General features: G+C 31.9%; 1 protein-coding gene and 2 long non-coding RNA genes across 3 annotated transcripts; 1 reads left to right on the top strand and 2 right to left on the bottom strand.

Moving 5' to 3' along the window:
• Positions 1 to 60: 60 nt before the first annotated feature.
• On the bottom strand, positions 61 to 2,673 carry LOC130472305 (uncharacterized). Its single transcript, XR_008932389.1, has 3 exons — positions 2,381 to 2,673; positions 1,189 to 1,251; positions 61 to 257 (listed from the first exon to the last, which is right to left on the bottom strand). It is a non-coding gene; the product is annotated as an uncharacterized lncRNA (long non-coding RNA).
• Positions 2,674 to 3,007: 334 nt separating this feature from the next.
• Positions 3,008 to 5,297, top strand: LOC110802499 (wax ester synthase/diacylglycerol acyltransferase 6-like). The gene is made up of 5 exons (XM_022007921.2): positions 3,008 to 3,086; positions 3,220 to 3,287; positions 3,738 to 3,950; positions 4,486 to 4,623; positions 5,028 to 5,297. Exons 1-5 carry the CDS (start codon positions 3,008 to 3,010, stop codon positions 5,181 to 5,183), a joined length of 654 nt encoding a protein of 217 aa, XP_021863613.2. The 3' UTR covers positions 5,184 to 5,297.
• A 13,767-nt stretch (positions 5,298 to 19,064) lies between these two features.
• LOC110802494 (uncharacterized) lies at positions 19,065 to 21,891 on the bottom strand. The gene is made up of 2 exons (XR_002537198.2): positions 21,615 to 21,891; positions 19,065 to 19,418 (listed from the first exon to the last, which is right to left on the bottom strand). It is a non-coding gene; the product is annotated as an uncharacterized lncRNA (long non-coding RNA).
• Between the last annotated feature and the right edge of the window lie 3,038 nt (positions 21,892 to 24,929).

Below are 24,929 nucleotides of genomic sequence, written 5' to 3'. Positions count from 1 at the left end.
AGGAGTATTACCGCCACGTGATTACGTTAAAGGCTAATTAACTCAACTAATGCAGCGGAATAACTAAAATACTTTTCTTTATTGAATAATAATAATCGAAATAATAATAGTGTATATTCGATAAACCCTTGAAATTAAAATACTAAAATCTGAACTCACAAATGAAACCAACTTAGAAAAAAATAAATCCTAACTAGTGAACTCTCCATTAATCCCGTATGCAAGAATGTCACATCATCACATCAAGTTCCTGAAAACTGCTCACCGAGAGGTGAACAGGGCCAAGCCAAAACAAACAGGGAATACGGGTTAGCAAAAGCTAAGTACGAATATATGCAAGACATGTAAAACATTTATATATAGTTGAACATACTTTCACAAACCATTTAATTCAAACTTGCTTAATTGAAATCATAGAAGATTCACTTTCCAAAGTTAGAAACATTCCATAAATAGTAACTTTCCCTAAATAGTAACTTCCACAAATATATACATTTCAAGAATTAAGATTTCCAAAATAGAAACTTTTCAAAAGTTGAAACATTCCACGAAAAGAAATATTCCCAATATATAAACTTTTCAAATGTAACAATATTCCAAAAGTAGAAACTTTCCAAAAATATATTCCAATTAGAATATGAAAATCAAACACTTCTTCTTATCTCCCCTTCCTTATTAAATGTGCACACCCCCAATCTAATATTCCATCACAAATCTATACATTGGAGTACTAACCAAATAATAGTCAACAAGTGACCCTCGACTTACACAACAAGTAATGCGTATGAACATAAAAGTTCCATGAAATCCATTCCACCTTGAGACTTTATAAAAATACAATAATGTCATGAAAGACCATCCAGTTCCAACCATATGATAAACCAACAATCCTCCTTTTATTTAATCAAATTTATTTTTAAAGAAAATAACGTATTTTGAAATAAAGATTTATAACTCATCAAAACCAAACAAACTATTTCAAACACCACTTGAACAAATCCATCATCATATTAAAATCAAGAAAAATATTTAACCTTTCAAAAATCTTCAAACAATTTTCACAAATCAAGAAACAATTCAAAATCACTAATTCACAATTTTCAATTTGAAAACAATTAATAATTTGAAGTTAATAATCAAACCATACATAGATTTCATTCATATAATAATCTAGCCACATACACGTACCTTGATTAAATAATAACTCACACAAAGATAAATTTGATCCTGCTACGGATCACTCACGAGTTCCTAACAATTAATAAATAAAACCCTAATTAATTCCTGATTAAACAATTAAATTAATAAAAATAAATCTAATGCCCTTAAATTTAATTCATGAGTTATGCATGCATAATAACAATATTATAAATTAAAATTTTGAACTATGATTTTAAAAATAAACTATTAAAAATTACGGCATTTTTAGAAGATTTTAAATAGTAAAAACTGACCGTAAAAAGAGAAGGCTTTGAAATCAATTGGGGTGTGAAAGTCACGACACCAAAAGGTAGACGTCGGCGTCAAGGAGTGCACGACGGGGGTGTCGTGGTGGTGGTATAAGAGTTTTAGGTAAGAAGGTTTAGAGCCAAAGAGGGAGAATCGAAGAAGTTTAAGAGCGGGCTTGGGAAAGCTCTCAACTTTTGGTGTGAGGAATGATGAATGAAGTAGGGGTTATTTATAGGTATAGGATTAGGGTTAGGGTTAGAATGAACCCTAAGAGGTATAGCCGTTGTTGGTGTTTAAGCTATGATAGGATTCTGAATCTACTCATGATTTTGGTGATATTCGGTTTAGAGTAAAATTTATTTTAAATAGAAATACCAAAGATAAATTCACGAAATTTTATAGAGACTCTTGAATAATTATTTAAGATTTATCCTGAATATTTCAGAATTTATCTCAAAGAACTCGGATTTTTAGGGAATTTTGAATTGGTAAAACTCTTAAAATCCAATTTTAATTAAAATTATCTTATTTTTCCAAAATAAATCCGAAATATATTCTAATAAACATTTTATCATATAAGACTGATTTTATAAAATACTAAACATAATTTTCGGATTTATAAAATAATTTTAAGTTGATTAAAACTCTTTTTCTCCAAAATTGATTCCTAATAGAATTAGGAATTAATAAAATCCGGAAAAAAATAATTTTAATTCAGTTTTGAAAATAATATTCCCTCTAAGAAATTTGAATATTTTCCCTCCAAAATATTTGAATATTAAATAATATATTAAAAAATGCATCCCCCACAAGAACACTTAGGAACTCTAGCATACTTGATCAGTTCCTTCCACAGCAGGGACAAACGCCCATAGTACTCATCTACATTTTCATTCAGTCCTTGCTTGCAATCACCTAAGCGTGTTTTTACCTTGCATAGGCGAGTCCCGCTAACAACACAGAACCGTGTCTTGAGATGCTGCCACAACGCTCCAGCATCATCGAAGTCCCCAACTGTTGTACGCAAGGATTCTTCAAGAGTTCCAGTTATCCAGGATACCAACATTGAATGAACAGCTATCCAGTCCGCCAGCCTGTCCTTGTCGTCTATTGGTTCTGCAATCGTACCAGTAATAAATCCAAACTTTCTCTTTGAAATCGTACCAGTAAAATTTATTGACCTAAACCTAGGCTCATGATACCATGACAAATTAGATATCAAAGTCTGTGCTTCTCATTATTCTGCTTTGTATTTATATTACATTGTAGTTTCCTAATTATATACAAACTCATATTAGGAAACGTAATATTCTACAACTCTAATATTATACTATAGAATTAATTCCTAATTCTATCTCAACATCTAACAAGTTCCACGTTATTTTGATTTATAAGAGTAGTATCTCAAATTGAGGAAAGACTTTGGTTTTTTCTAAAGAGCGTATTAAAAGGTGACTTGCCAAGTTTTGAATCATGGATTTGCCAATGTGGATATTTAATGCGTACTTTACATTTCAAAAATATATGCGAACAATAACTCATACAAAGTATTTTATAAATGCAGACGATAAATGATGTTCTTTATGGAATATTATGGTGTGGGCTAACAAGATATCTTAATGTTCGACATCCATCTGGTAAGTCCAACTATATACATAGTACGGAGTACGAAGTACAAGCTAATTATAAGTACGAGTATATTCTGCTCGATCATAACGTTTTATACTCCGTATTTACACACTGCTTACATTTTATGTACTTCATTGCTAGCTATGAAGGATGGCGTTCAAATAACTGGCCTATGCCCAATTAACTTGAGAGAACAATCTGGAGTTCAGGTCTTTCCGTTTAATTTGATTCATTAATATTAATATTAATATTAATATAAGGGTGATGATAAAGGTCGCAAGTTGCGACAACATTTAATTGTCGCAATCTTACGTGTCGCAGTTTAATTGGTACATATAGGCGCCACGTAGGTCATGCGTCATCAGAATATTTTTACTATCAATTCAATATTTTTACTATAAAAATATATAAATAAGGTAATCAATGTAAAGAAGGAAACAAATTAGAGTATTAAGATTTTCCTACATTTTTTTGAAAGGTATATAATAGATTATATAAGTTAAATATTTTAGTTTCCAATTTAAATCATGACACATAAGCATGCCATGTCATCATTGTGACACGGCTTAAAGGTCGCATGTTGTGACCTTTATCATTTTCGTTAATATAATATATATTAGTAATGTCTAATTAACATTAATGAAGTTGTAATCGAGCAGGATGTGTCTACAATGGTATCAGGGAATTCAGGGTCACTGTGGGGCAACAAATTTGCCATGGTCTTATTACCCGTTACCTACTTCAAACGTGACATGAATGCTCTAGCCTTCACTGCTCGAGCTAAGGCCGTAATGGATCAGAAAAAACTATCAATGGAAGCTCGTTTATGCTACGATGTAGGAAACCTTGTATTCAAATTATTTGGTTCCAAGGTAACTAGAACTAGTCGCAACACAAATTCTTATTTACAAGTGGTGTACAATAAATATTATACACCGGATTAAAGTTGACTCAAAATGCTTAAAAGTTACCTTTATATATGTAAAAGCTATCTATTTTTTAGTGATAAATTTTTTCATTTTAATAAAAAAAAATTCTTCAAAATCACTAATAATGTATAAAGTTAATCATTTAACCTTTAAAATGTTTATCTATCAACTTTTTTTATAATATAAAAGTTATAAAAAACTACTTTAAAGTTACGAAATACAAATTAAAAAGTGCATAAAAGTTATCTTGGTGTACAATAAATTTATTCTACACTTTATGCATGCAAGACCTTTTACTAGTCGCAATGTCTCAGCCACTCATAATGAGGAAATAACTTAATTTAACTAGATACTCCGTATATTTTTATTTTTTTTTACAATTTACTCCATATATATATTCTTTATAAAAACTCCGTAGTAATTGGACCATTATAGTCATAGATCATATTCAATCTCCTAGTTTTGGCTTGTGATGCAGGTTGGAGGTGACCTATATTACAATCTCTTCTCTAATACAAGCTTCCTTATGTCCAATATTGCTGGTCCTCAAGAGGAGATTTCGATTGCTGGGAACCCTATATCTTTTATAAGAGTTACGGCTTCTGCTCAACCTCATGTAAGTATGGTTTCTTTTGTAATAGTAATAATTTAATTTTTTTTTTTTGAGGGAAAGATATTACGGGCATTTTATTAGCTTAAATCAATTTCCGCCAAAGTTGTGATACTTTGAGGAAACGTACCAATACAAACATATTCAGTACTACCACTTGTATCCCACCTTGTCACTGAATGAGCTACAGTGTTACATGCCCTTTTAACATGAGAAAATTTAATATAATCAAAAAACATGTTATCACTTTTAATGTCATCATAAATGAGGTGGATGTAATAGTAATAAGTACAAATAAGTTTGGAGCTACAAATATAAGTTCTCCGTAATACTTTAAAATATTTTCCCGTATCTTTTTTCAGAGGTAATATACTCCGTATAACATTGGTTTTTGAAAATGGTGGGTCCAGGCAATGACATTGCATATGGTAAGCTACATGGGGAAGGCAGAATTACAAATCCAAGTAGCCAAAGAAGTGATACATGACCCTGAATTTCTTGCAACCTGCTTTGAAGATGCATTACTTGAGATGAAGGAAGCTGCAACTGCATCTCTTACCAATTAGTCTATTCCCCACCATTTTCATTCGATTTAGGGTTATTTCTTTAATTAAGGTGTTTTTTTTCCCTTCATGTTCTCTTCATTATAGTATACTATGAGCCGATACGTCCGTGAACAGCTCGTGAACAAGCTCGGCAAAAACACGTTCATTAATAAATAAACGGGTCCGAATAAAAAATTGAGCTCGTTTAATAAATGATACTCGCTCTAACAATTTGGTATTCAGCTCGTTTACACTCGCAAACAGCTCGTTCATGTTCATTTATAAGCTTGTTCGTGTTTGTTTTTAAGCTCGTTTATATTTAATTTCAAAAATAAAGTGACTACTTTTTACTTATAATAAATATCATAAAATATTAACAAACTATATATTAATTATATTATTATATATTTTGTGATAAAATTAATGCTGAAAAATCAAATATACTACCAAGCTACAAACTACATAATGTACGTAGTTAACTATTCCGTATTTGATTATGCAACTTATTGAGAATCAATTTTTTTTTTTTTTTGGGTGTTTATCATTTTTTTTTTGTTTTGTTTCATGGTAAACAAAGTACTTCGTATGTCCCCTTAAAATAAAGAAAAAAATAATAATTACTTCGTATGTGTTTGTACTATTAACTTTGAAAATGTTAGGTAACAAACTAAAAGAAAATGTTAGGTACGTAACTTAATTATTTTTTAACACTATTTGGTTAATTTTGAAGAAAAATCCTAATATTTTAAAGTATTCCCTAACTATTTGGTTGTAATATATTCTTTTATGCACGCGATGTATTCGTGTATTTTAGAATGTATGTATGCTAACATTAAAAAATCAAAATTTATTAACGTAAGATGACTACCTCTTTTCTTTTTCTTCTCCAGAAAGTATTTTAACTAATAATATAATACCAATTCCAAGATTTCATCACAAATTACTGATCGAAAAGTTAAGAAAATGTTTAAAAGTTCTATATCAAACCAATGTGTGATTTTTTTTTCGTTGAAAATGATAAATCTCAATAAAAACAGTGTAGACACCTAATTTGTGTCTCCCCTAATGGGATGATGACAAAACCATTATCCTTGCTAGGTGGTTGGTGCAACTCCATGCGGAAGTCCCAATTGCTAAAATATATTCCAAAATCCAATATCCAAAGCCCAACTCCCGAGCTCGTTCCCATTTCAGAACTCGGTACAAAATTCAATTTTAAAAATTCAAGTTCACATCTGTTCTTTGATTGTGAATACATTAGAAGATGTTTACAGGGGATTGAAAGATGGCTAGATATTCCTACTAGTAAAGTGCACTATATGGGCCTGCTGAAGTGGGTTAAATGGAAGAGTAAATGCAGTAAATTCCAAAAGACAGCAATACACACTACTGTCAATGCTACTGTGTATGTTCTTTGGAGAGCAAGAAATGATACCCTGTGGAATCAGAAGGTTCCTACTCCTTCAGCTACTATCAGATTCATACAGAGGAGTGTGATTGACAGATTGGCTCACATAGGTGCTAAGCAATCTAGCATTAATGACCAGATTTGGTGGAAGAACAAATGTACAATTTAGGCTTTGTTTCTTCTTTTTTCTTTCTTATGACTGTTGTCATGCTGTTTGTTCCTTAGCTTGTCTAGCTTGGAACTTTGTTTTGTAATCTGGTTTCTATTTTGAGCAATGAAAACTACTCTGACTTATCAACAAAAAAAAAAAAAAATCAAGTTCAAATTCCAAACACAATCTCACCCAATGGACCTCTCAATTGGTTTTACAAGGCCATTTCGAATTAAAATGCCATTAAGCAATCCAAAAACGGGCGCCGACCCACTAAACCGAGCATGCCGGGCCCCGTCCCGTAAAACCGAGTCCAAATTCAAATCCCGGATACAAAAAGGTGGTTTTTTAGCCGCAAACTTTTTCCTTAATCTCTGAGCAAAGCGCTAAAGCCAAATCTTACAAAAGGTACGATGCCAACTATCAAAAGGACGGTGTCATCGTCCTTCTTTTGTCGGCATCTGCCACGTGCCATTAGCGTTGGGCGTTGGTGAAGGAAATAATGCCCTTGGTCCAAGTATACATTTAATGCTAAGTCTAATAATTTCAGTTCAGTATTAATTAACAAGTTAATAAATTCAGTCAGATCAAGTGAACTGAATGCCTAGCTAGAGGCCGCTTCAGTTCAAGTGGAATTAATAATATTAATCCACAACTTACTCTTGACTGAACCCATAGGGTCACACAAATAGTACGTGAACGGATCAATTATTTAAGTGAATATATTATTCATTAAGTACTCCATTTAGGAACATTCGGAAACGACGGATCTCAGTTCCAGTGAGAGCAGAAATCGTCAAAAGGAAAAATAAAGAACACTCCGGAAATGATGATATTGCCGGAAACGGAAATATGGTTCATGGCGGAAATATAAATATTATCCAAGTCGTAGATGTTGCCGGAAACGGAAACATGGTTCGTATCGGAAAATATTATCAGAAATAGAAATATTGCCGGAAACGGAAATATTACCGGAATCGGAAATATTATCGGAAAAGGAAATATTATCGGAAAAGAAAATATTAACGGAAACGTAAATATTTGTTAGAAACGGAAATAACTTCCGGAATCGAAAAACGAATCGGAAGCTCGACGAGCGACAAGCCGGCAAGCGAGCCGACCCATCGCTCGACGAGCAAGGCAACAACCATGGGGCCGCGCCCTGCCAGCAAGGCCGCAGCCATGGGCCGTGCCTGGGCTGCGGCAAGCTACAAGCAAGGCAGCAGCCTCATGGGCCGCACCAAGCTGCAAGCAAGGCAGCAGCTCATGCGCCGCGTCAAGCCTGCGGCAAGGCAGCAGCGCATGGGTTGCGCCCAGCCTGCGAGCATCGTATGCAAGGCCTGCCGAGGCAGCACGCACACCCACGTGGGCCATCGTGGCTGCGTTGGGTTTTTTTGCCTTGGGCTTCAAGAAATATCCGATTGCTTAATTCCCAAGTAACCTTGGATTAAGTATTCCTAGTTTTACTAGAATTTAAATAATTAAGATTTTAATTAACATTGCAATTCTAATTGAATAAGAATTTCAATCCTAGTAGGTTTGGTAATTCTATTCCTAGTAAAACTCAAATTCCTTATTTCCTACACTATAAATATAAGGCTAGGGCCTCATAATTATAACACATCAATTGAATTGAAATCATATTCTTTATTCCCATTGTGTTCAAGGGAGAACATAATACAAGCCTAACCGAATACATAAAACCTTAAGTAAAATCCTAGTTGGTTAAACCTAAGGCGGATCCGAACGTGCTGTGGACCTGCTTAGGCAACATTTGGGGCTCTAAAGACTTGTTCTTGTTCGGTTCGGGAGCAGCTAGGGAAGGCACGCATCACATAGTATGTCACCTATGCTAATAGACTATGTGGCAATTAATTTGGATTCTGGCTTTATGGTTTTTCCGCATGAATTCGGGTGGAGTCATGTATGCTTGATTAAAACAAACAACTCTTTAACAATAGAACTTTACTAGGTTCAAATCAATATCTTGATTTGAGTTCCACTAACCTTTAGCATTGTTACTGAGACCATATCAACAAGTTAACGTTCTAAAGCTCTATTTTGATGGACTTTTGAAAGTTAATTGATTTCTAGATCATTCAAGACAAATTAGTTTTACTTGTTGAAAGTAACAAAAGATATGAACTATTGTTAGAACGCCTAGACAATAGAGTTCAAAGCTTAACTGAATTAATATCATAATTTCTTTTGTTAAATCCATTATATTTTTGAATTCAAATCAATAAAAATTTATTATATATCCTTTGCAGGATTCTAGAATTTTAAAATCCTGCTCTAGTTGATCTCTTGAAATATTTCAATAAAATAAATACTTACTTAATTACAAGATAGCTAATATGGATAAAGAGATTTTAATTTTTTAAAATAAAGGTTCATTTTGAGCATATAAAAGTATCGGTTAATTTTGTCTTCATTAAAATTTGATATCTATTTTAAAACTTATAGACCATAGTCCATCAAATAATCATTTTTTTTCGCCCACATATAGTTACATCAATTAGAACTAAGTACTAAAAGTCAAATACTACGTACATAAACTCAACGTAACACTTAATTATCTCGTAAAGGATTAAAGGACAGAGCTAATACAAATAAAGGGTTTAAATAATTGAGACACTATGTGTACGTACAAAGTATTATAAATTAGAAAATTAGTTGCTAAAAAATAAATTTAAATAAAAAATTACAGTATAAGTTAACAAACACAAAAATAATAATATTGACAAAGTCTAAAAAAGAAAAAAGAAAAAAAAAAAAAACAAGAAGAAGAAGAAGAAGAAAAAGAGTGGAACGAATAAAAGGAAGATGGAAGTGAACAAGAAAAACAATGAGGGAACGGATAAGCAAAATAATAAAGACAATGAGGGGAGTGAAACACTAGACCTATGGTAGGTATCAAATCTTTAGCACCCACTTTCTACCAACGAGCCAAGTAAATAACATGTGTATTCAATGCGTTGTTTATTACTAATACTAACTTACTGGACATGTTCTTATTTTGGGTCCCTTTCCCTAGGCGGTCGCACCCCTCGCCTACCCCCTAGGGTCGGGCCTGATAACCATTCAAAACACTAAAATGCATGAGAAGTTGGAAAAAAAAAGTTCTTTTTGAAAACTGATCATCTGATCTAATGTGAGACATGCATAATAGAAATAAATATGATCCAAAACAATGCTTAGATAATATTTGCTGACAACTCCAAGTAACCTTCTTCCTAACTAGTGATAAAGACAACAATATACTCAAAACACGATCAATTTACAAATTACGAAGGTTTATATTCTGGTTTCAACAAGTTTATAGAATATAGTCATAGAATCACCTCAGGCAGAAGTATATCAATACGGTTTGCAGATGTTGTCCAACTATAACCATACAAGCCAACCTCTTTACCATAAGTGGATACTTCAAACCCAAATTTCTTCAAAACAACGAAATGTGACTGATAGTATTGTTAGTCATCAGTAATTAAATTTTTTACAGCATTGTGATAAAGAAATGTTGAAGGGAACACTTACTGTCAGAATGAATTGAACAAAATGATCAAGTCTAAATCAAAATGATCACGAATAAATGTTAATGAACAAGAAAATGAGTGTTGAGTATAGCTCATTACTCTAGTTCTGAGTGTTTATATATGTCAACAGTTTGATGCCTTATGTAACTCATTATCTAGTTCCTCAAACGAGATTAATCAAATTTGGAATTTAATAGTGACGTGCTAAAAAAGGAATGAAGTTTTTATTCAAGATAAGTTTCACTCCTTCCTAAGTTTCTTAATTTTATTGACATACTCTCCAGATCTAAATCTTTTATGGAACTTAAATATCAAATAAATAATAATCATGTTTACATCTAAGTCTCTTAATGTGACTGCTAGACCTTCTTGTCCTCCAGCTTTTATGCGACCAATTTGTTTTACATCCTAGGTTATTATACTCTCCAGAATCTTGCATAGCGGATGAATGATTATCAGGACTCCACATCTAAGTTCTTCATGTGATTGATGTGTTAAATTTAAAATTATATTAAGGGAGAAGAAGGAAGAATGAAAAATATAATACTTTTTCTATTAAATTAATACACTAAACCAAACACGACAAGTGCCCATTATATTAGCTAACAATAAAATTAACATTATAACAAAGCTAAACCTCAACTAAGTTGCCTAACTAATAAAGTTGCATAGATTTGTTTGATACTACACCAAATAAATAATTGAAGAGCTAATTTATTTATTTTTTGATGGAAATTGAAGAGCTAAATTCACTCCGTAGAAAGGGACTATCACCATGCTCATTATAAACCACATGCAATTCTTTAAATCGCTAAATCGTACGTTTTTACGATCCTACTTGGCCCAAAAGATCTAAATCGTACCTAGAATCGGAATAAAAAAAAATCGCTCATAGAATCGTAGAATCGTACGATTCAGCACGATTCTACCGATTTTATTTTTAATGTGCTTTTTACTCAACTTTGGGCTATGCCCATAATCTATCATCCATTTGTTAACCCTAGGAACTCATTTATTTACTCTAACCTTCACTTTCACACTTTACACACTCTCACTCCTTCCTCTCACGCACTCCTTCCTCTCGTTTTCTGTCACAGTCTCACTCCTTCAATTCATTAACAATTTGCAAAAACCATTAATTTGTTCATCAATTATGTGTTGTCTTCTCCATTAACGACATGCACGTTGTTCCTAGACGAGTATAGCCTTTGTTTGAAAGTGTGTCGTCTTGTATTGTTCGTATGATTTATCATGTATTATTATCTACCCAAAAATGATTGAATTTGCCCTTAGTTTTGTTATTTAATATGAACTTTTTTGCCTTCTATAAAATATCTTAAACAAGTTAGAATATCATTTATCACCTATTACATGAGGAATTAACTAAATAGTTTAATTTTTAGTGTTATTTATTTAAAAGATGGATAAAGAATTTACACATTTGATTATAGAATGTCATTTTGGCAAAGTTTGTAGAATCTTACGACTTTACGATTCGATTTTACGATCCGATTTTGACAGGCCATTCCGATTTAAAGTAGAATCGCGATTTTGATAAACTTGATGTTAATCATATTCAACCTCTCCAAATTAGTTCCACCAAAACATATTGTCAACCCCAATTCCACGCAAAGGATATCCTCCAAACCGTGCACCATACTTTTAAGTTAAACTCATACACTTAACATAAATTTCTTCGAGATAGCTCCAAATTACAATTACACTGTTTCAAGGAGTACAACAACCACCCACCAAGGTAAAGAAAAATAAATTCAACACTCTCACTTTGTATTTTGCTGTTCTTCCCAAGAATCACTCCTCCACACCCTAAAAACATCAAAATGTTACAACTCCCCATCTCAAGCATTCGTTCGTTCATCATAGATAAGCGCAGTCACAACAAACACAATACCAATAGGTGAGATACCCAATAAATTACTAAATCAAACAAACAATAACAGAAAACTGAAAAAGGGAAGAAAATCACAAAGAAGCGATGAAAAATAACATTCTAAAAACGCGAATTTGTGCAATTAGGAGAGAAGGGGCGCAAACCTTTAAATCGATGTAGAACTCGACTGGAAAAGAGAAGAGAATGCATTGGTGAAGCAGCAGAGGAGAGAGCCATTGATCGAGGTCGAGGACTGGAGGGAGGACTGGAGGAGGAGAAGGGGGGCGGAGGAGAGAAAGTTCACAAATTCTTATTTACAAGGGTTGTACAATAAATATTGTACACTAAAGTAAAAGTTAACTCAAAATGCTTAAAAGTCAAGCTTATATATGTAAAAGTTATTTATTTTTTAGTGAATTTTTTTTTCATTTTAATAAAATTTATTTCTTCAAAATCACTAATAATGTATAAAATTAATCATATAATCCTTTAAAATGTTTATCTATCAACTTTTTTTTACTAATATAAAAGTTAATCAAAACTAGGTTAAAGTTACAAGAAAATGAGTAAAAGTTATATTAGTGTACAATAAATTTATTGTGCACCTTGTGCACGCAAGACGTTTTGGAGAAAGTTAGGATCGTCGACCAAGAAAGCGTCAGTTGGCAATTGAAGAGGAGAACTTAAGAGGGTAAATTGGTAAATGGGGTATGTAGGGTTAACAGTAAATACACTATTCTTAAGAGAAAATTGATTTTTCATATAAGGATTTGAGGGGCGGGGACGCCAATTCACTGTTCCAATTTTGTAGTTGTTGCTTTTACAAGGGTCAAGGATAAGGTCAATATATAATACAACGAAAACAATTTTTATTTGATTTTTTTTGACGGGAATTCGGAAGAAAATTTTAATTAAAAAAACAATCATAGTTTAGGATAAGATATATTTGGTATTTAAGAGTATAAGATAAAGTGAGTATAAAGAGACACACTTTAGTTAATCATGAATTTAAATCTCAATCAACATGAATAAAATCTCGTGTATCGTACGGGCATAAATCTAGTTTAGTATTATTTGATTACCCTAATCACTACATTCTCTAGAAGTATTAAAAATCAGTTCATGTGTGTGGAAATTTTCTTTCAGTTAGATCAGAATGAAAACTACCTAATATACGTTCACAATTTAATTAGCATAATCTATGATCAGAAAGGAGCTAAATACAAACAATAGTACTCGTATAAACTAGCCAGGAATATAAGTTGCTTGAATAGGCAAGTCTGAGATTTGGAGAAAAGTCAGCCATATAGAGCGGAACAATGATACTAGAAACTACTCCCTCCGGTTACTTTTCGTTCTTTACGTTTTCCTTTTTGGATGTTACATAATGTTATTTACATTTCCTTTTATATTATCACATAAATGCTTTAATATTCTATCAAAATTTATGTCAAATGATTATTTTAACAAATTAAATACATTGGGTCATTTAATATCTCACACTTTTCTATTAGAACATTAAATTTTTCTCATTTTTCCAATATCAGACTTTTGGTAAGAGTGAAAACATTATAAAAATAAACGTAATTTTCCTCGTTTAAATAAAAAAAAATAAGGAATGATAGTATAATTTCCCAAGTATGTTAAGTTAGCGATCTTTGTGCTTTTCCATTATTGGTTCATTTTGATAAATAAAATAATCTTATTGGTTGTTGTAGTGATTAGTAGATTGAGGTTTTTTTTGGGTTTATTTTTTAAATTAAAAAGAAAAAGAATCTTTATTATACATTAATAAACGTGCAAAAGTCCAAACGTAACAAACAAAAAGAAACGGAGGGAGTAACACTATAACCGTGAGTTAAAACTTAAAACACAGTTCTAAAAGGCTTATGACGGATACTCTTACAGTACGATACTTATGGCTTGGGTGATGTAAATCAATTCTCTTTTGAAATCAAGGCTTATGACGGATACTCTTAGGGGGCGTTTGGTTGGGAGTCTTTAGGAAAGGGAAAGGGAATGGGCTGATATCATTCCCTTTGTTGTTGTTTGTTTGACATGTTTCACCATTCCCTTTACCCAATTTCATTTTTGGGTTACCCCCAAAACCTTCTACTCTGATTCCCCCCCCCCCCTAGACTTTTCCATTCCCATTCCCCCTTCACCTTCTCACCCCCCCTCTCCCTCCTCTAACCCTATATCTGTAACCCAGAAACAGACCACCGCCTCTGCCCTCCACCGCCAGACCACCACCTCTAACCCTAGGCCGGCAGAAATAACGCACAGAGGTCAACGCTCCGGCGTAGTTGAACAGAGGAGGGAGAGGAAAGCAACGACCACCAGTGGCACCGACCACAGACGAGGGAGAGAAAAGCAGCGACCACCAGCGGCGGGACCGAAGAAGAAGGCCGGCGACGTATCAAAGAAGAAGAGCCGACGACTGTACCAAAGAAGAAGAGTCGTCGGCGGTATCGAAGAGGAAGAGCCGTCGGCGGTACCGAAGAAGAAGAAGAGCCGTCGGCGGTACCGAAGAAGAAGAAGAGCTGGCGGCTATGGAGAATGAGCGCCGGCGGCGGCTATGGAGAAAGAGCAACGTCGGCGGCTATGGAACAAGGGTGAGAGAAAGATGTGAAACATTGAAAATAATAACCAAACAACATTCTAAATCAAAGGGAATTATTCTCATTCTCTTTCTTTCCCTTTGTTGATTCCATTCCCTTTACCCCATGTGAACCAAACGCCCCCTTACAGTACGATCACGATGAGCTCAAACGTGTTTTTTTTACAATACTCCTATTAGTGGTTGAACGCTAGCTTGCTTAATTACTTTGGATTCTTTTCTTTTTAATATTTTTTTGAAGGAATACTTTGTTTTTTGTTATAACTTTACTTATATAGCTTGAAGATGCTGAAAAGCTATACCAAATGCATGTACTTACAAAAGAAATCTAGGATTTTTGCTTGGTTTTGGGAGTTGTTGGGTCAAAAATTTCCTGATCAATACTCGTTATCAGAACGAGGACGGACCTGAAATACAGACATTTGAAGAGTTCTAACAGAGAGATTGTATTCTAGAGATGAACACTAGGCGAAGATTCTTTGCGCCAAAATCATTTATTACACTAGATGTTGCAAACAACATGAAAAGAATGTATGCTTGATCTGCTCAAAAGAACCTTAGACAAGCACGAGAAAGAGTCAATCATGCCCAGATATTTACAATTAACAAGGTTGAGCTCCTTCAAATTCTAAATTCTCTTCCTAATCAATTCGATCATATTATGTACAAGAAATCAAGAATTTTTGTATAGAGAACGCTGATTTGATTTGTTGTTAAACTGCAATCATTCCTTTACTGACGAATCTTGTTTGAACTATTAGAAGCACTTGGAAGAAGTAAATGACAATAGAAGAAAGAAATTTAGTTAAACAAAATGAAGAAAATATTTAGTTAAACAAAACGAAGAAAGAAATTTTATGTCTTCTTATCTTTATCATACATCAATCTTAGTGATCAATAAGAAAGCTTTAGCTATATCCTTATGAATGAAAGATATCCTATAACCATATCAAAATAACAAAATAAACTATTCTATATCTACATGACCAACAATATTACAAGTATTAGAAGCACTTGAAAAAGTAAATGACTAAATGAAGTGTAAAAAACAAAAAATACAAGGACTTATCCAAGTTTGACGAGAGTGAGGTTGGCCAACTTGAGAACACCAAGGACCTTAGAAAGACATGTTGAATCCAACCTTTGACACCATAGCTACGGATCCCTGCCTGCATCGTCTGAATGTTCAGTGAAAAAAGTTTATCTTGAATACGAAAGAACACAACAGGATCGAATCGAACGGGTGGAGGACACAAAAGGATAGTCTGAATCTTACATGAACCAACCATCGCAGTCCAAATGATAAATAGGTCTCATGGGAGAGCATATCCTTAAACGACACCATAAATAGGTCTCATGGGAGAGCATATCCTTAAACGACACCATGTGTAATATATCCCACTGTTTCTTCTCCTTATCATCCTTTAACCTCCATACTTCCACTACTCAAAAATTTTAAGATATTTACATAACATAAAATTATTTACGAGTACTTATTTGTACCAAAATAATAACATAACTTGAAACAATGTATAGAAATTTACCAAAAGAACTAATATAACAAAAATGATACTCCATCTATGAATATTTACCCAAATAATTAATAAAATAGAAATTTTTGTTAATTTTTTTATTTATATGACATACCCTAAAGACGTGCGATCTAACTACAAATGTTTCCTTTTACTTTTAAAAATTCCAAACATTTTTCAACAATAGTTTACACTTCTGACTACAAAAAACATAAATTAATAATATTACAGAAAATTTGAATATACGAGGTAGATTAATTTGAATATGGATTATTATATCATTCGAATTATACAAGCTAAAGTTATTCAATGAAAATAATTCTATCAAATTCAGGTTCATTCGTCAGTTTTTTTTTTTTTTTTGATTTTTTTTTGTTAACTTGGAAAGTTGAACTAATATTTTATATAAGGATTTTTTTTTAATTTAATTTATTTTTCACTCATGTATTACATATTTATGGAGATTATGTATTACACAAATTTACAAATTTATGCCTTTTTTTTTATAAATTGAATATTTTAATTATAATAAGGAATATAAACAAAAAAATTCATTGGTTATAAATACAAATTAACTTTAAAATTTCTATAAAAGTAGTTAAATCTAACAAAAATACTTATTTTATTGTATGGTTTTGAATCGTAAATCAATATACAATTCATATCACATAATAATTTTAATGTTTCATGAAAAAATTTATGACATGAAAAAAAAATCTATTTACGAAATACATTTTATTTTATTTTTTTTCTTTTATTGTAAATAATTGTTAAATATTGGAAACATTACATATTTCGATTAGAATATCATACGTCCTCCGTTCTTTGTTTAGTTGACATTTTCTTTATAAAATTTCTAAAATGTAGATATTATAAATTTGTACAATTATATCAAGACTCCACATAACTAGATTTTTTTCTTAAGTATAAATTAAAATTGACGGTCAAAATAGATGATATGAACAGTGTCAAAAGTAAAAATATATCAACTAAAAAAGAACAGGTGAACTATTCTATTTCATCTGGAATGAAATATCTGAAGAATTCAATTTTTTCCCCCATTTTTGACATTTAAATTTATCTTGTTTTTCATGTTAATTTTGGAATCCGGACATTTCATTTTGCAGGTGTCTTAATTGCAAATGAAAGTAAAATATATTTTTGAATTACAATTATATATTTCAAAATAAATACGTCTTAAGAGATAATAATAACAAAATGAAATTAGTCTTAGAAGTTTGAAAGCTAAGAACGACAAATTGTCACGGACATGCGTTTTGACAACCTGTACAACGCTTGAATGCTTGAAACTTGATCCAAGTCAGTATATCTCATACGCGCAACACATTGATACTAATTTGCAATAAGACAATTGCATTAGTATAGATAAACATGTTTATGGGAATTGCCTCATTATGTACACTTCGGACTATAGTATCAGGAAAATGTCAACACGTGCTAAAATGCAAAATAATCTATGAAAAACAGGTTAGTCTATGTAAATTCGCAAATTATAAGTTACGGTTGCTCAACCTGAAACAGAGCTTGGGGTCGCTTTACTTAATCTACGACTTTGTTTCATAACACATTTTTAAGTTTTAATAGCAAATACATTCTTCAAACTATAATACGTAATGTATAAGTATATTAATGGTGGAGATAAGTGTTACAAATCAAAAGAAAACTTTGATAAATAAATATGTGTACTACAAAAATAACAAAGTCTTAGTCTAAAATGATTTAAGGTCGGCTAATAAGAAGCGTAATAAGGAACCGTCCACCAAAATAAATAAAAAAGATAGTATTTTATTAAGAACTAAATAGTTAAGACCAATCTATGAAAAATAGGTTACTCTGAGTACTCCAATAGTTGTATCCGAGTATCTGACATATGACCAACAAGTGCAACACATTTCCATGAAAAATAGTACTCTCTCAGTTTCATTTTACTTGCTCCATTTGACCACGTTTTGTGAAAGCGTTGGTTAAATGGAGCTATTAAAATGAGATGGAGAGAGTATAATAGAGTACTATTCTAGAAATTTTGTTAACCCGGGTCAAAGTTGCCATATAACAACCATTGAGGGCATTGACAAATTAACGCATATTTTGCTACTATTGTTATGTGTTTAATTGATATCTCTGCTAGTTACTCTGTTGTAATTTTTTGGTGTACCACCCGGTTCACCATTAGGGATAATCCGGATTCGGGGCGAGTCTGAGTGGATAGGTTTCATTCCCCTCCCATTTGTTGTTGCGGGGGATCGAACACGGGGTCATCACTACCAAGTTCAGCCTCAATCACCACTGAACCAACAGTCAATTTGTTTAATGCAAATTATATGACACTAGTAGTACTGGTTTAATTTATGACAAGATGGTTATTATTTAAACTAGTGTATAATTTGGGCTAGTTAATAGAGATATATATGTGTGTTTAAATTGAATGGGGGGATTAATGAGGTCTTTCTAGTTTATAATGCAATTAGCTTAATATTTTAAGTTGTAACATGCTTATATTAATTGGATTATTTAGAACTAATGTTGGTCCAGTTTGACTTTTGTTAACCCTAGTAGGTTGGACGCGTGCGTTGCGCGCGGTATACCTTGGAGCGGCAGATTGGCATCGCTCTTGGTCTAGTACTCTATGTCCCTTTGTATTAATGATATAAGTAGTTTTGTTTTAGAAAGTTATTGTCCAATATGGACTCTCGTGTGACAAATAAGATAAAGAAAATTACATACTTTACAAAGATAGATCGATAAATTAAAAAAAAGTATAGGACTTGTATTCTCCAACGTGTTCTTCTTTTGCCAAAATAACAAAAAATGCTATATATTCGCCTTTGGTAGCATTAAGACTTCTTATTAATTTTAAACGGAGCATATGGTGAAGCAAGTACAATACAACACCTTATAATGGATAGGTTTGTAACAACCCTTTCGTGCTTTTGTGACATTCGCGTTAGTTTCCTACGCAAGATAATTTCCATTACAACACCTATACTTTAGACTACCCGGCCTACTCGATTCCAGTCTTCCAGGGTTGCTCCAATATACTTTTTCTAACTTGCAAAGTACACGTATCCGAAACTTTCTCGATCCTATTGCACGCCTTATCATGAAAAATCACATGCGAGCAATGTCAATTAAGGTAGATATGATACATATGACATCGAACATGTATTTGTATAATAGTCCGTTAGTATCATCAATTCTATTTTTCATGTAATGAAACATATAAAGGGAAAAAAATTGGAATAGTTGTAGAAATATACTGATCATATAATTATTTCAAGGCATGATACTTTTTTCTCTTTTTAATGTCTCAAGGAACTAATTACAAGATCTGAATTAGTAAACCATACATTAACTTTAATCAACGTAACTAAATATAGCTCCTTAATAGTAGGAAATGCAATATACAAGTAAAATATACTTGACATCAATCTTAGTTTATGTGATGGATCATACAAGTCCAGGCAACAACATGTGATACATAATATTTTTAGCAAAATTTATAGGTAAATTGTGAAAGTTGGCAACAAAAAATAGATTCATGTAATTTCTTCTAGGACATGTTCTGCATAAACTTTCTAGCCAACCTAGAAGTTCTAAGAAGAGAACTTGGTCTTAAAGCATTGTAAGTCTGTAAGCGACTCCATAAATGATAAGATTTGAAGTTCAAAAACACACATTTAATTTTGTTTTTCCTTTTTTTATCAACAAAAAGAACACAATTGTTTTTATACTATATTTGTCCCTTGACAAAAGTGATATATAAATCTAGTATGATAGACATATCTTACATGATTTCTTTTTAATAGGAAAAATTTAAGCAAAGAACCCCATAACCTCATGATTTAATACTCCATCATCTCTTTACTAAATTAGACAAAATAAGAACATATATAAACTGACACAAGCTTGACTTCCTTCTTGATTTATACTAATTAGAAATCTTCCTGATAGATTGTTCTATACACTGATTGCAATTCAACATAAGAGAAAGTCCCCCAAAACGATTAACTTTGAGCAATTCAAATAAATGATACGTAGTTTATGAATTCCGTACTTATTTCTCTTATCTAGTCTGACGGAAATTGTAGAATGGTGAGCAAACTTTAAGAGAACCATAAGAATCTAAAAATTCTAAAACATACATACACTTAGAAGCTCAGTGGTTGAAATTCTGAAAGAAATAGCATAGTTCTAATTAAGCACCAAATTATACAATCAGAAAATCTCCAAAACAAAAAGAAGGTTGAGATAGTTACTGTCATAATCTAGTTCTCTTATTAAAATCTATCAAAGAATCATAAAATCTGCAAAATTAAGAACAAGACAGATTAAAAATAACAACAAAAACACTGACAGAGACTTCACACTCCCGCCGAGCTCAAATAACAAATTAATTAGCAGACCAACTAAGTTAACAAAACAACCAAAAGGCAAATATATAAATTTGAATTTACAAATTTAACATTCACAAGGACTTTGCAGCAAGATCATCACAACAATAAAACCAAACAACATCATAATTTATGGTCAAGGCTTTGTAGTTTTATAGCAGCAACTTTAGCAATTCTTGAATGCTTTTACAGAAATGCACAAATTCATAAGTACACAAGAAACATGTGAGGAGCAGATGTACGAGATGTCAAAATAATGCACAAAAAAAAGGCCATAAAACTTATAAAAGCATATACTATAGAGCGATAGAGATAAAAAGGAAAATCAAGCTAGTGAATAATAACCGAGGTGCGTCGATTTCTTGTTAAAAACTATTACCAAACCCCCTCCTTGGCCTGGCATGGCCTTGACCTTGGCCATCAAGATTTTTTGTACAAGCTCTTTTATATATGAGTGTAAAGCTCTACAATTTATAGTACATTTACATGAAGAACTATCATGAATATGGCCCATGTTAAATTCAATTTGCAGATTTTAAGACAGAGGTTTTTTGTTGGATCTAATGGAATTGAAATAACCAAGAAGGAAGAATCAATTAGCAGCTTATGAGCTGAGTGTAATTGTCTCCAACAAAGTTCATCATCCCTGAAGTCAAAAAAACCTGGATCTTAATCGTGTTTATTTTGCTCATCATACCATTTGCAAAAAGAAAAATTCAATAATGACCCAAATCAAACAAAACCATCCTACAATAACTTGATCAGAATAAAAATCATCCATAACAAATATTGCAATTTAAAAATTCCAGAAAAAGGAAGAACAGTAGGAAAAGTACCAAATTAAAAACCAAAGAAAACCTAGAAATTAACAATTGAGTGCAAAAAGGTTGAGAATTTACCAGAAGAAAATTCAGAGTTGGCGAAGATGTGAGGTTGCTTGCTGGTGTCTTCACTCTCCATCCATGGCAGAAAAAGGGGATATTTGAGGGGAGAGACCACAGAAGTGCCAATGACAGGAAAAAGGAAACGAAGCGTTTTTATTTTTACTGTAGATAAGCTATAGTGATTTTACTCCCACTTTTTAAAGGGTTATAGATTAAGTGAAGGATAGGGAAGTTCAGCTACTTAAGTTAGGAATCGATCAAAGTAACTCTATAATCATGGTAGAAAGTTTGATCGAGTTCATCTTATTTTGCTTGAGGTAAAATGGGTATGCTTGTATCACTTGTAGTAGTAAGATATAGGTTAAAAATATAATATTACCATTTTTGAACAAATTAACCCAAAAATATAATATTACCATTTTTGAACAAATTAACCCCCCAAAACCTATGTATATTTATACTTTATAAATGCATACAAAAGGTCTTGCGCGCATAAGGTGTACAATAAATTTATTGTACATTTAGATAAGTTTTATGCAGCTTTTTGTAACTTTATCCTAGTTTTTTATAACTTTTATATCATAAAAAAAAGTTGATAGATAAACATTTTAAAGGGTTAAATGATCAATTTTATACATTATTAGTGATTTTAAAAAAACAATATTTATTAAAATGAAAAAAAATTTATCACTCAAAAATAGATAACTTTTACATGTATAAAGGTAACTTTTAAGCATTTTGAGTTAACTTTTACTCCGGTGTACAATATTTATTGTACACCACCTGTAAATAAGAATTTGTGAAATTTATAATACTTGTTAATATACTCTAACTTATTAGACAAATATTTACGTCGTAGTAGTTAAACTTAAGTTATACGCAATTACCTTTTCTTACCCTTTACTATTTGTTAACATTTTTGAGGTCTATAATACTTCACTTAAAAGACGGATTCCGCTGCTATAGGGCATTTATAGTTTGTACGTTAAACAACTCGTACCACATAAATAATTTGGTTCATCAAATATAATTTTCGAGAATCATCATCATTAATTGAAAATAATATTGCAAAGCACAAATAGATTTCTATTAATAATCAAGAATCACAATGTAAATGAGCTTGCATTGTCTTACATGCTTCCTTTTCAATTAAATTTATAACATCTTGGAATCCTACTGATTTAGCACTAAACTGAACTGAATTGGAATAAATAGTACTACCTCCGTTTCAAAAATATCTTTACACTTAGGTCCTGTTTAGTTCACCTTATTTCAGGACCTTATTACTTATTTCAGATTAGATCAGGCCAGACCAGATCAGATTAGATCAGATTAGATCAGAAAAAATAAGTTCAGATCAGACCAGACCATATTATTATTATTATTATTATTATTATTATTATTATTATTATTATTATTATTATTATTATTATTATTATCATTATTATTATTATTATCATTATTATTATTATTATTATTGGTATATATGTATATCATTTTTATTATTACTATTATTGCTTTAACAAAAAAGAATGTTGTTTTCAGTGCAATTGAAGGCATAAAAAACATTAACAAAATATTCAAATTCATCATGTCCAAAGTAAAACCATTAAGTCCAGATCAGAAACAATATGATCAGATCATGTCCATATCAGAACTGATTTTTATAGATCAGAACCATTATATATACAGACCAGAACCAGTATGATCACATAATATCCAGATCATAACTGATTTGTACATATCATGTCCAGATCATGTTCAAATCTGCAAAGATCTTGTCTAGATCAGAACCGATCCTTACAATCATGTACAATCCTCACATAACCAATATGTTCAGATAAGAACTGATTTGTACATATCATGTCCAGATCAAAATCGATATGTCCATATTAGGACTGGTCTAGATATCGACTCTGTACAGATTATTTTCATATTAGGATTGGTCTAGATATCGACTCTGTACAGATTATGTTCATATCAGAATTGATCTGCAGAGATCATGTCCATATCGTAATTGATTTGTACAAATCATGTCCATATCAGAACTGGTCAGTCAAAATCATGAGCAGATCAGAATTGATCAGTACAGATCATGTCCAGATCAAAACTGATTTGTACAAATTATGTCCAGATCAGAATCGATCTGTTCAGATCAGAATCGATCTGTTCAGATCAGAATCGATCTGTTCAGATCAGAATCGATCTGTCCAGATCAAAATCCATACGTGTAGATCAAACCCATATATTATATTCTGATTGATCTATCTAGATCATGCCAAAATCTGTATTGATTTGTCAAGATCAAGTCTATATCAAACCCATATATCCAGATCATGTCCAAATTTGAATCGATCTATTTCGATCAAAACTGATATGTCCAGATCATGTCCAAATCAGAACTTGTCTGTACAGATAATGTCTAGATTATGTCCAGATCAAAACTTCTCTGTATAGATCATGTCCAGATCTGTAATTAATGATCATGTCGATATTAGAACCGATAGGTCCAGATCTTATCCAGATCATAACCAAATTTGTACATATGATCCCCAAGTCAGAATCGATTTGTACAAATCATATCCAGATCAGAATTGATATGTCTAGATCATAATCGATCTATCTAGATCATGTCTAGGTTTATCTAATACTCCCTCTGTATTTATTAATTTAAGGGATACACTTGCCTTTTCCGGCCGTATTTAATTATTTAAGAGATACACTTGCCATTTTTAGTAACTTCTCAACCCCACCATCTAATTAAATAATATATCTACACCCCACCTCCACCCCCACTCCCTAAAATGACATGGTCCCCACTTGTTTTTCTTATTAAAATATTTACTCAACCCCACTTGTTTTATTACTTTATTTCATTCAATTCTTTTTCTTAATACCCGTGCCCGGTCAAGTGTATCTCTTAAATAAATACGGAGGGAGTATAAGGAATAGTTGAATCATGAGCAAAGTTAAATAAATAATAACAATATTCTAAATTTGTGTAACATTTATTTTACACATAAGTCGTTTAATATTAATAAATATATATTTTTGTTTAAACTTAATTCTGAAAAATCAGATCAGATCAGACCATACCAGACTAGATCAGAAAAAATAAGTTCAGATCAAATCACATCAGAAAAAATAAGTTCAGATCATCCGATCAGACCACATCAGGAGAAATAAGGTGAACTAAACGGGGCCTTACTATTTGCACGAACTCCGGTGCAATGCCATTAATATATCCAATTCTGTATGGCAAAAAATTATAAAAAGTTATATTTATAAAATACTTTTTGAAAAGAATCTAACAAGATATCATGATAATTT

This window comes from Spinacia oleracea, chromosome 4 (assembly GCF_020520425.1).
Source record: "Spinacia oleracea cultivar Varoflay chromosome 4, BTI_SOV_V1, whole genome shotgun sequence".
Taxonomy (NCBI): Eukaryota; Viridiplantae; Streptophyta; class Magnoliopsida; order Caryophyllales; family Amaranthaceae; genus Spinacia; species Spinacia oleracea.
The sequence above is the reverse complement of the archived record's forward strand: the minus strand, read 5'-3'. Positions and strand labels throughout refer to the sequence as shown.